The following is a 12940-nucleotide window of genomic DNA, read 5'->3' on the forward strand; positions in this document are numbered from 1 at the left end:
CACCCACATACCTATCCATCCATCCACCCACACATTCCTGATGTGCTCCCTCCACTTCCTTCCACTGGGCCAACTTCTATGAACCCATTGGGCCCAGCCTCATTGAAGAGCCCAGCTGGACCCTCTGGGCTGTAGGGCCTCTCTGTGTCACTGTGGCTTAAGACAGTGCTACAACGGGTGCCCTCTGGTCTTCTTCAGGTCTCCCTCTGACAGATCCATATGGCCTGCAACACTGCAGCCCAATTCATCCAGTTCCTCTTCTACTCCACAGTAACTCTGTGGTTCTCACATATGCTGGCTCCTTTCCCCGGAAGCCCATCCCAGCCATCACTTCTCTGGCCCACCTAATTCTTAGTTCAACAGAGAGGTACCATACAGCCCTTCTTCTGGGAAGCCTTGCCAGGTTCCTACCCTCAGGTTAGTTTGGAAACATATTCTCTGAGGTGGCAAGATGACAGTGTCCATATCTGGGCACAGTTAACTCTATTACTGACTTCCCCATGTTTTAATTGAACCATTCATACTTTCTTCCCTCCTAAGACTGAAGCCATAGGAACAATATCCCGAGAGTTTCTGTTATTATAATGAACTACTTTTCTAACTTCCTCATTAGAAGTTTCTTAGCAGAACTCATATTTTATTATATATGTGAGGGCCCAATAAATGTATAGTTATGATAAAAAAAAATGAATGGTTGTGGTGATGGAAGATGGTATAATGGTTAGGGCATATGCCTGGAATGCTTCTGACCTGTGTTTACTGCCTGTTCACTGCTGGAACCCTCACATCCTGAGAGGGTCCTAGCACTCTCAGGATGGCCTGGGTACTTCCGGCACAGCAGGGCTCAAGCAGTCTCAAATCTCCCAGTCCTTGTGCTTAACTGACAGCCCCGCTGGCTGAGAACCACAGGTGAGCTCCCTGACCTCCTGGGAAGTGCTTGATGGGCTCATCACACACAAAAACAAAACTAACAACCAAAAAATCAACCAACCAACCAACCAAAAATACCATGAATAGGGCACCTAGAAACAGGCCTTAGGCCTTAGGCCCTGAGGCTGAACCCCTGAAAACCTACAGCCCCCAAGAACTGTGTTTTGTGTGTGTGTGGTGGGGGGGCATGGTGGCCATCAACAGCACCGGGCCTCAGCACTGAGTACCACTGGAATGGCCTGTGGGTACTTGGACACTGCTAGGGTGGCCCCACCAAAAGCAAGTGGGAGGAGAGCCTGGGGTGTGAGGAAAGGGGGTAAAGAGAGAAGAAACAGCAGACAGGAGGGCTTGTAACTGCAATGAGTTTGCTCTGTCTGGCTGCCAGGGCATTTGGAAATCACTGAGTACATCACGGGGAATACTGTGAAGATTTTCGCATCAGAGAATAACAGTAATCAACACATCCCTTAGGAAAATAACTTGAGAAGTAGTCTGCAAGACAGACCAGAGATGGGCAAAGCTTTAACTACAAGAATGACTAGAAAAATGACTGCAATTTTATATGAGACGCAAACAAGATTATGACACCTGCTTTTGTTCCAGTGAGCATTTGGAATTCCTATCCTTCAGACTTCTCATAAAAATTCCCAAGAGTCCTTGTATAACTTCTGTCAGATTTAATCATCTATCCCTTTATTAAACCAAATTGAGACTTTTTAAAAAAGTGATAAAGGGGAAAAATATCATTTTGATTTCCACACTCAGAGCAATCACAGATAACCTCAATCTGTCCAGTGGTTTTCCACGCACTGTTCTTAACATGGTAGAGTCTATAATGCAAGCATAGCCCATAATGAAAGCATAATTTACACTCTGCTTTCCTGGCAAATACCATGGCACTGACAGACCTTCCTAACTAAAAACTTAAATGTCTCCTAACAGTTCATCATTGAAATATGCTACATTTCTTATTCCCTTCAAAGTAAACATTTGTTTCTTGGATACTATAAATGGAATGTGATGCATATATTTGCATACAAATCTTTGTTTTAATTTGGTTTAATTCTTGAGAGCTTACCACCAGTTGAGTTAGTGTGCCAAAGGTGATGGCCATTATATTAGTGTGATGCTTTTTGTAAAACTCAGTTGCTTCTAGAAAAGAAGAATAAATTCCATTTGTATATCTTGTGATACTCAGGAGTCATGCCGGCCATGCTCAGGGACCATAGGCGGCATTGGGAATTGAACCAGGGTCAGCCACTTACAAGGCAAGTGCCTTAACTCCTGCACTATGTCTCTGAGCCTTTCTATGACTTACAGTGGGCATGTCTGGTGGGGCTTGAGGATACTAGGGCTACAACTGTTGGTGCCGAGTTGGGGGCATCTGGGTGCAGGTATGTGCTCTCCCACTTGAGTCACATCCTCAGACCCTGCATTTCTACCCCCGCCCCCCAACTTTTTCTTTTTCAAGAATTATGAGACTCTGGAACCAGGCTAGGAGAAGTGCTGACAAACTGGTGTACCTGGCTGCCAGGTCCTCTGGAGTATGGGCAAGTAGGGGGCGGTCCTCCATCCTGACTCCAAGAAGGCCTGGAGTTTTCAGTCAAAATGACCCACGTACTGGAAGTTCTGGGCAGCTAAGGTTCTATGTGAGGCTCGGTCCTAAAGTGGTGGAGTCCGGCCAGAGGCACGGTGGTTCTGGGGTGTGGGAGTGGACTTCGTTAGGGCGGCCAGGGAGGACTCAGCCAAGAATGGGTGCAGAAAGTTTTGCAGGTCCTGCATCTCCCTTTCTAAGCAAACTCTTCCATCTGTGCCAAGTGCCCTACAAATCACAGGTGGGCACTTGAAACATTCATTGCTTCAAAAGTTTTGTCAACACAGAGTATTTCTTTGCTTCCCATGTCTGATTTCTAAATATATCTTATTGCTTTTTAATTCTGTTTTTGATTTTTGGGAGCAGGGGCCTGAAGAGAGGGCTTCATGCATGCAAAGTGTGCCATCTACCGCTGAGCACCAGGTTAAATCTTTTAGCTGTGACGGTGGCAAAGGATTTCTCTTTTTATAAACATGTGCAGACATGAATTATATAACTCTTCTGGGGTACAGGAAGAGTGACAAGAATGACAGTTTAATTAATAAAATTGACAAATGACTGAAATTACTTTAAGATAAGCAGGTACTCAGAGTCTTTCATTTTTCTTTCATATAAAACAAAAAGCAACCTAATCTTATTTTAAATTATTTTCACATTCAATAAGAGAAATGAAGAACTTTCTCTCAGGCTTGGAACTATCAAAAATGTTTGATTGATTTGGTGAGTACCAGCTGACTATAGTTAGATTTAATTATTCCCAATTATCGTCCCTTGATTCCAGACACATTCAACCACGTTCTCAAGTCCTGGGAGTCTCATGTTGACAGGCACGAAAACCACCTGGTATCGAGCCTTTCCTACGTGAATAACTTGAAGGAGACCTTGAAGGGTCAGCAGTCAGCGCCCTGTGGCCACTCAGACCTGCCACCTATTTCCGTATGGCCTGAGAGCTAAGAACAGCTTTTACGTTTTGAAATGTTGCGAGAAAATCAAAAGGGTACTGTTTCGTGATGTGTGAAAATTGCTGAAATTCCAATTTCTTTGTCTATAAATAAAGTTAATTGGAACATAGCACACTCATTAGTTCCGGCTGATCTTGTGCCGAGTGAGTAGCTGGGGCAGAGATGGGCGGCGCGGCCCCAAGCGCCAGGCCCGCTGACTCTGCCGCAGACCTCAGCGGGCCGGGAACGTATGATCCCTATTTCCATCACCACTTCTCATGCCCATCAGGACTATTTCTCAGAGGCTCTTCAAAATGAATTCTTGTCTTTTTTTTCTGGTGTGGGGGGTGCTCACCCTATGGTGCTCTGGACTTATTACTGGCCCTGTGCTCAGGAGTCACTCCTTGTGGTGCTTGGGGGACTATTGGTGGTGTGCAAAGAAGCACCTGAAGCCCTGATCTCTCTCGAGCTCCAAGTGAACTCTTTACCTTGTTACAGTTTGCATCTTTACATGGCTACCATTTTTTCAGACGCTTATGGAAGTTTAGGTGACATCCATTTCAGAGGAAGAGTTCATTATTTTGTTTTCTCCTACGGCCCATTTTTACCGTGTCTGATTTGGTTTGACGGCTAAAGCTAAACTCACTGGGAGTCGGACTGCTGCATTTTTGAAAAGATTACAGTCTATCAATTGTCTATAGTTTCAGTGTGATAGCAAATGGCGAGTCCTTACTAACAAGGTGAAAACAGGAACTCCTATTGGAAGGAGCTGATTTAGCCAACAGTGCTCTCGACTGACCAATAAGGAAGTGAACCGATGCACTGACTCCACAAAGCCTGTTCCCTGGGCACTATATTGGGCTGAGTTCCATTAAACCAGTTTCCGTTGGATTGAACGTACATACTGCCCATAATGCCCACTTCCGGTCTCTACGTTCAACGCCACTGACCAGGCAGCACTCCCTTGAACACTCTTCTCTAGCTCATCATTTTCATGTCCGACCTGTCCTCAAGCCTGCTGAGTTGGGCTATTTAAGGTGGTGGCATATGGGACGGTGCAGCTGGGGATGTTCAATTATTCCCTGGGAATTGTTTTTCTGCTTCCTGTGTTTGCTTAGGCAAGGAATTGCTGCTGGATGTCCCACACTCTCAGTGATTCTACCTTGGAACACAGACAAGGGGAGTTTCAAACTTTTCATTTCTGCAAGGTTTTCCGGCTCAGATGCTCCAGAGTTGGTTGTGTCTCTCCCCTTCCTGTTGAGATTTACTGTTGTTAGTAACCTGCGGGGTGGGCCCCCGAGAGGCTGACCGCTTGGAAACCTTCTTGGTCACTCCACTGTTCAGTGGAGTTAAGTTCTACAAACTTCACAAATCCTCCAAGAGGCTGAGTTGATTGACACCCCGGGTAGCATCACCGTGCAGACACAGACAGGCAGAAAGCCAGTCTGCTGGGCAATGCAGGCCGAGCCCTGGAGCCGGGAGAAAGAACATTCTACCCACTTGAGACAATGACGACCTCCAGGTGCAGTCTGAAGCTGAGTCTTTTTTTTTTTAATCCTCAGCTGTAACCTCTCACTTGAAAACAGAATTTTAAATGGGGGGAGTAAAAGGAATTCCATGAAGACCCTCTGGGCCCATGAAGGTTTCTGACTTCCTAAAACACACTTCCTTGGGCAAATAGAGACGGAGTAAAGAGAAAAGAGTTTTACAACTTTGATCCCTGTTTCTTCCCTAGGACTGTTGCAGCAGCTCATCCAGAAGATGTTACAAATTTCAAAAGGAAAAGCATACCAACAGATCAGTTGCCCTCTGACTGCCAGGTGTCATGGCAATGCTCTGTCTGGGGTAACATCGTGGAAGCAAGGGTACACCCTGGACGAGGCTCCTGCATCTCGAGTGAGATGTGGCATCTTCATATTATCTGTGATTCCCAGCCTTTCCCTGCGAACCCAGAGGCTCGATTGTTCTAACTGACAAATCCCGCTTCCTGAGCATAGGAAAGTTCACTCGTGCTGCGGTACTGGCACGAGACAGACAATCCAAAGACCTGGGATTGGGTTCCAACTCTCGCCGGCCATTCCCAGTTGTCACTGACAAGTAATAGACACCAGTGGAGAGCCAAGGGGAAACTGAGCTAGCAACAGACACAGGAAGACCTTAAAGGTGGTGAGACGGCCGAGGAGGCTATGCTCATCCATCCTGCTGTCTGCTGGCTCTTCTCACCCGCCAAGACTCTGTCCCTTCAGACCCGGGCTGCCGGCTCTGTTTCCAGGAATGAGGCTCCCTGTTCTGAACCCAGGGCTGAGTCTGAATAATGGTGGTGGGAGGGCCGGGGGGGGGGGGCGGGGGGGTGTTTCTTCTGCTCTGCTTTCTCCTGCCAAGGCCTCAGCGGTTGCAGGTGAGTGGAAGGGCACAGTTACTACCCCCGCTGGTGCCTTGCCCTGAAGAACACATCTCCCAGAAAGAGCTAGAAGGTTCTCCGAGTATCAGCACAGGTGCTCCTGGCAGGGCTGGGCTCTCTAGTGTTCATCTCTATGCATTATGGCCTCACTTTGCAGCTTCAAAACAAACAACAAAAACAAAGGCAAAGACCTAAGAGGCTGAATTTGGAACCAAACAGAAAGTCTGACTCTGTTACAGGCTCCAAGAGCTGACCCCTGCTCCGTGGGATCTTTGCGGAGGAGAAGCCAGACCGCGAGGCCTCGCGCCCTGTGCTCAGGAAAGGCCTGAGTGCAGCGTCAGCTCATCTGCTGCACTGCCTGAGAACTTTTATTTCAGAAAGACTTTATATCTTTTTTTCCCCCTGTTTCCTGTCGGATTAAGTTGAATCAAGTGAGAGTTGTACTGCATCTACTTTCCCTAATTTTACACCAATAACGTGGCCAAAGCTAGGAAAAAAGCGGGATCCAGCTACTGGGGGTGCGGGGAGCGGGAGGGAGCCCCGGGCGGCCCATGCTCTGGAGCGGGCCACCGGGCCAGACGGGAAACGCTTCTCTAATCTAATGACTTTCTGTAATCACAAGCAGACAGTAGTTTCCTTCTTCCCAGCATTCTGGAAATCCGTTATTCTCGAGAGGACTCCCAAGGATTTCTCGGCCTCACTCTGGACCTCATCTTTGGGTTTAATTCTTCCACCGCTTAGCCCTGCAGGACCCCGGCTCCCCTCAGTGCCCTCCACAGGGCGCGAAGAACGGCATCTTCCTACCTGGGCAGCGCTTGGGCCCTGGGCTGCCTCTCCCAATGCTCCCCCAGACAACGCGTCCAGAGCTGTCCCCTGAGGCCAGCACATGGGAAAGACCCAGATCCACGAAAAGCCCCAAACCCAAATGCGCTGGGCTGATAAACACCCTTTCATGGGATCCCCGTGCCCCAACCCTCTGCAGCAGGTGTTACTTTGACCCCCTTTTTCCAGCGGAGGGAACTTGGTCCCTAGGGAGATGCCTCTGCCGTCCAGCTCGGGCCCCCACAGCCCACAGCTCTGCCTCCAGGAGGGCTGCCGAGCTTCCCTCCCATGCGGTGACCCCGTGTGCCCGGGGCCCCGTACCTGTGCGGATTTGTGCGAACGCCAGCTATACTGGTGACTGCGGAGGCTGGCCAGCAGAATATTCTCGTCTGTGTCCACCTGGCCAAACCGCAGCGTCTCCTGTGTGTCGTTACAGATCACGAAATGGCTGAAGACCAACTCCTCTACCTCAGGGCATTTGTTCTGAAAGAAAAAGAAGAGGAAAGCCAACGTGCATCAGATTAATTGCAAAGCTGTTTGGCAGCTGTCTGCCCAGTGGCGACTCTTACAACACACAAAACACAGCGAGATCTGTTGTCATTAGCTCTGGTATACAAAGTATTCTATACTTCCAGGGCAAGTACAGAAAATACCTTCAAGAGATCTGAAAGGGTCCAAGAATATGTTTTGATTTATGCTCCTGCAAAATAAATCATAGACACAGAAGAGCAGAGAACAATGAGATCCCTCAAACATTTAACATTTTCCAAGGAATTAGCTGGGACTGGAAGACCACGTTTGTGAGCAGAGTCCTGGAGGCTAGAATTACCAAGTTCCTGGCCTTCTATACGCAACAATCAGGCCCAATTACCAAAGACACAGTTTGTACCCGACAGAAAGTGTGGATCATGTAGGGAATGTATTTCCAGTCCCTGAAAGAGGCAGGAGTGTGTGTGTGTGTGTGTGTGTGTGTGTGTGTGTGTGTGTGTGTGTGTGTGTGTGTGTGTGTGTGTGTGCGTATGTGTGTGCGAGAGTGTGCGTGCGTGTGTAAATCTGCTCGGGGAGAGATGTAAATAAAACCACAACTGTCTCTCTATTCTTTAGGCTGAACATACGAAACAGATGAAGTCCAAGAGTCGGTGTAAGCCAAGTTGTCGCTTTTCAAGAGAAATAACGTTAGCTAAAAACCAGTTGTTAGTGTCTGTTTCAGCTAATAGTCATCAATCAACCAATGTCACCGATTTAACCGCCAAGGCTCAACAAATTAGTAATACATTTCTGTGTTGATACCTCATCAGCGTAATGATATCTCTGTTGGCTGTCTTAAGCCAAAACACTGCCAAAGTGATAAAAACATTTTGGTGATTATTAATTTATCAATCTGGTTAGATAATGGCTAAAAACAAACAAACAAACAAACAAGCAAACAATGACCAAATCCACACACACCAATACATAGGCCTCTGGTAAATGAAAATAGCTTAGTACATGATAAATCCGAGAATTCCGGGGATAAAACATATCCTCATCAGCCTAACTGCCTCCACGGCATGTAAAACACAACTGATGCTCTTCTCTGTCCCAGCGGGGGTGTGAGTAGGGTCATGACGACACCGTGCTCTGTCATTTGGCGTCTGTGAGGCGGGAGGGAGGACGGGGGCCACTGCTCGTTTGTGTGGCGGCTGGAAGTGAAGTCTGAAGCCCAGGATGAAAATTCAAAGAGCCCAGCCTGGGCCAAGAGCAGATCTCCAGCCCCACCCGGAGAGAGACCCCAGGCAGGACCCACCCATAAACTCCCACAGGCTCCCACAGTGCTGCCACGATCCGGGCAGCCGGGGACAAGGCCCGGAAATGCCTAATTTTTCCAGAGTGCCCAGTGGGCTTCGAGGCCTCGCTCTCTCAGCCATGTCGTCTCCAAGACTGAGACTTTACTTGACACTGGTCACCAGGGGTTTCTGGCTAAGTGAGATGAGAGCGGCCGTAACCAACACTGATACCGTGTGTCTGCCACCATCCTTTCAGCGGTGCTCTGAACCCTGAGCTGGCTCCCAGACCCCGACGGTCCCACCGGACTGTCCTCAGCTATCCCCAGCCACTCTGTAACCACCCACTGGAGCCAGCCCTCGGACACCCCTGCCACTCCCCGGGCCCACTTGGGCCATCTGACGCCACAAACCCGCCTCTGTGCATCTCTCCCCCATCTGACTGGCTTCTCCATTCCCTTCTGGTCCCTGGTTTCAGGCTGCTTCCTCCGAGCAGCATTCCGAGATGCTCCAGCAGCGGGGATGCTTCTGGGAGACCCCACAAATGCACGGGAAGCAAACCTACTGAATCTGTTTCGTTTTCTCTACAGTGAGCATGAAATAGATGCTCACTGTAGAGAAATCAGGAAACACAACATAGGTGGGGTTTCTTTCAAGAATAAAATTTTATATTTGGAGGCAACTGCAATGTTTATATGTTTATTTACATACATGAATATGTTTATTTTTTTTGGCCACATCCGAAGGCTCTGCACTGAGGGATCACTCCTGGTGGGGATAATCAGGGGAACCACTGTGGGGTCGGGGATCAAACCCGGGCTGGCCCAGTGCCAGACAAGCACCCTGCCCAATGTACTCGCTCTCTGGCTCTGCTGTGCATAATTTGATGAATTTTCTTCCAAACTGCTTTCTCTTTCATGTGTTCTGCTTGTTCTCATTCTCTTCTCACCTAGCCTATCCGATCTCACATGTTTATTGAAAGCTATGATCAATCTGGAACCCTGGGATCAAAATCATTTGGATGAGATTTTTTCCACATCGCATCATATCATCAACATCGTGGTTCTCCTTGTAAACACTTTTCTCTCCTTTCAGGTCCAAGAGGACAAACGCAAAGACGGGGCGAAGATTCCAAACTCCCACTTAGACTGATAGTCAGAGATCAAAAATTCAGTGTTCATAATGAATTGGGATCACTCAGTGGGTAATGCAGAGGTTAAGTTACCAGATGGAGCCCCAGCAGAAACAAACAAAATCACATTACTCCCCTCCTCCCTAAAAACTGACCTTTAATAAATGACAAGGGTTGGGGAGGAAATGTAAATGAAAGAACACCAGGGGTTGTTTACATTTTTCTAAGGAATATTCAACGTTCTCAAGGGACAGTTTCTAGAGTGTTCCTTCATCTGTGGAGTTCATTATAACTGTAATAAGTTGAAACATTTATGGGAATGCCTTAAATTCTGGTACGCTGTAAAAAGAAAAAAAAAGTGCTTACACATTTTTGTGACATCATATAGGCGAAGCCTCAGTATACTCTGATTTGAAATAAAAACTGACTCCTTTATATTTAAACTGTGTTGGAGTTTAATAAGGCTTTGCACTTACCAGAGTCATCATTTGTTAATGCAAAAAAAAAAAAAGGTCTCAGGCGCATAATTTTGGTTTTTAAGTCAAAATCCTCAGAAAATGCAATTCGGTGCAAATCTGGATATGTGGCACAGAAACAGCAAGCAAACTATGAGTGGCATTCTGGGTCCCTAATCTGGTTTCACAAAACATTAATCATTTATGAGAGAGAGTGAGAAACCTACAGTTGGAGAAATTAGATACCGAGGGAGGCTTCTGTTCATCTTGATCTTGTGACCTAGAGGTGAAAGGCCAAATTGTTTCATGCTTCAACTGTCTGGTCCTGCCATGCTGGGGACGAATGACTTGCTTGGGATACAAATCTGATCAGAAGGATGTGGCGACTCCATGACCTACCCGGCTTCTTAAATTCCTATTTTCCTATTTCTCATAGGCAACAATTACACTAGCAGCACCCTGTCCTGCCTGGCAAATTCGACTTCCCTCTACAGGGATAAAGCAAATTCAGAATATTTTAGAATCAAAGAACTGAATAACCCTTGATAAGTCCACTTCAATGTCAAACGTCCTGTAATTTCAAAGCAGTGTATTTTCTGTATTTACTTTAGCATACAGAGGGCTAGATGCCTACCACATTAAAACTTGGTGGCAAGTACCCTTGACATGGAAGGAAACGAGAAAATTACAGCAACAATTACAGAAGTATATCCTCTTGTGGCTCATGTTAACATTGCCAAATCCCTGTATAAATCAGAACCAACTATTCATAGAATGTACCTGTCAGCAATACACTACGTGACATATGGCTCTACTTAATCAAATATACCATTCCATTAAAGAAAAAAAAAACTCGAATATTCCTTCAAGGCACTGTGTTAGCTAGTCAGTCATTCACACTCTGATGTGGTTTAAAACATTTAAATATTTATGCACTGCATTTTATTTATATGTGTAGCTGTATCTAAGAGAACAATTTGACCTAGGGAGGAAATGGCTATTTCTGAGGGCCATTTTGCAGTAGTTGCTGCCTACAAGCTCTCTTATAATGGCCCTGATACCAGGACAAAAATATTCTGGGTTTAAATGCTCTATCAATGACTCTTTTATATTTTCTGGGTTTGTTTTTTATTAAATGCATTGTTCAAAATATGACAAAAAACAGAAATTGGAGCCACGAAGGTTTTTTTCACATTGCTATTTGAACCAGCTGCAAAGATTTAGATCACACTAGCTCTTATTTTACGCATGTCCTTTGCAACAAGAAAACCATGGAATGCCCTTAAAAAAGAATTTCAAAATATGAAACAGATGTGTTATCTTCTTTCCCTTTGCTATTGTAGTGCCATGTTAGGTAATTAATTCCTTAGTCTTGTATAGGTCTTCATGCATATAAAGAAGAGAGCTGATTCCCATAAAAATTGTTAAGTTAGAGAATTTGACTCCCCCAACCTCCCCTGTCCCCACATGAGGTCAGTGTGGGCTGCAGGACCATTTCTTGTGGGGAGTCAGCGCTGTACAAATGTCTGTCACCTATATGAAATGTGGGAAAATGGCTCAGCTTAAGTAGCAACACAAGCCTTGTGGAAACAGATTACTGTGAAAATCAGTAGTGGAAGCAGAGGTGATCTATTCTTAAATCTCTGCACACCTTATTATTTTTGGTCATAAATCGCTGAGCATAGTACTCAAACAAGCCTCGACAGTATTTTCATAGTAGTGGATGTGGACAAGTCCATTAACGAGGTCATGGGAATAGACTTCATTTAGCATCACATTTTTCATAAGGCTCATTTCTGACAAGCCGTAAGAGTAAAAGGTTATTAAGAGTTTTTGATGAGAAAAAAAAAATCCCCTGGGAAGTGTTTTGCTTGGTTTTACATTCTGTCGTTCTCCCCTCTCTCTGCTCACTGCTTCCTGTCTGCAAGATGCGATACTTTCGATCAGAAAAGGTTCTTCGTTTCTGCCATGGATGCTTGGGCCATCTGATACATAGCTACGCTGAAGCTTTGGCACACTAAAGCCATAATACTTGGAAAAAATTTCTGGGAATATGTTCCTTTCCGCACAGATGTGGTACATTAGTCACAAAAATGTAGGCATGATCTCCAACGCCTGAGCGGAGAACCCATACTCCCCAAAGTTTTTAAAAATAACACGATGGTCCTTGCCAAAACAGAGTCGGCCCCATGCATTTTTGGTGCCCATCAAATGCTTTGTTCTCTCCCTCTCTTGTTTGCACTTGCGCTTCTTATGGGGAGTGATGATAACAGTGAGGAGGTCACACACAGACAACTGGTCACACAGCTTGAAGATGCGCCTACCTGCTGCCAGGCTTGGGCCGCGGTGTGCAGGGAATGGACGGCGTGCTGTCCAAAGCTGACGCCCACAGAGTCAATGGTGACTGTGCCGTCCAGCTGCTCCCCTGCCGCATCGCTGGAAAATGCCACCTGCCCGGAGACACTGAAGGGCTGGACGATGCTCTGCATTGTCGCGTTTCGGTACTCAAGGAGTTTGCAGTCCACCTGAGCTGAGAACCGGAGCTTCTGACAGGCGCAACTATTATTCCACTGCTGAAGGTACACGTGAGGGTCCTTGAGGGAAAGAATCATGTATTCTAGTTCGGAGGGCACATTTTTATCTGAAACAAATGGCTTCAGGTATTGTGGTGAAGCTGTTGAGAAAAATCAACGAGAGATAAAAATACTGAGGTGAGCCCATACTTTATGGAAAGAAAAAAAAGACGATATTTGCATTATTCATTTTTGTGGTTTAATATCTGCTATCTAGACTTTAAATATTTTCTTGAGGGTATTATAATATTTTAATTATTGTGTGATATTACAAACCAATTTTCTGTGTCTGATCAGGGCATCACTTAAATCTTTATCTAATGGTTACA

At 46.1% G+C, this 12940-nt stretch overlaps 1 protein-coding gene across 5 annotated transcripts in view; it reads right to left on the reverse strand.

Moving 5' to 3' along the window:
- VPS13B (vacuolar protein sorting 13 homolog B) overlaps window positions 1–12940 on the reverse strand; it is a 645914-nt gene that overhangs the window by 60349 nt on the left and 572625 nt on the right. For all 5 annotated transcript variants that reach the window (XM_055125276.1, XM_055125277.1, XM_055125278.1 and 2 more), the window contains exons 41-42: window positions 12363–12712; window positions 7010–7171 (exon numbers count right to left, since the gene is read on the reverse strand). In XM_055125276.1, the coding sequence (XP_054981251.1) occupies window positions 7010–7171; window positions 12363–12712 (512 nt within the window). The remainder of the gene's footprint in view (window positions 1–7009; window positions 7172–12362; window positions 12713–12940) is intronic.

This window comes from Sorex araneus, chromosome 2 (genome assembly GCF_027595985.1).
Source record: "Sorex araneus isolate mSorAra2 chromosome 2, mSorAra2.pri, whole genome shotgun sequence".
NCBI classification, from domain to species: domain Eukaryota; kingdom Metazoa; phylum Chordata; class Mammalia; order Eulipotyphla; family Soricidae; genus Sorex; species Sorex araneus.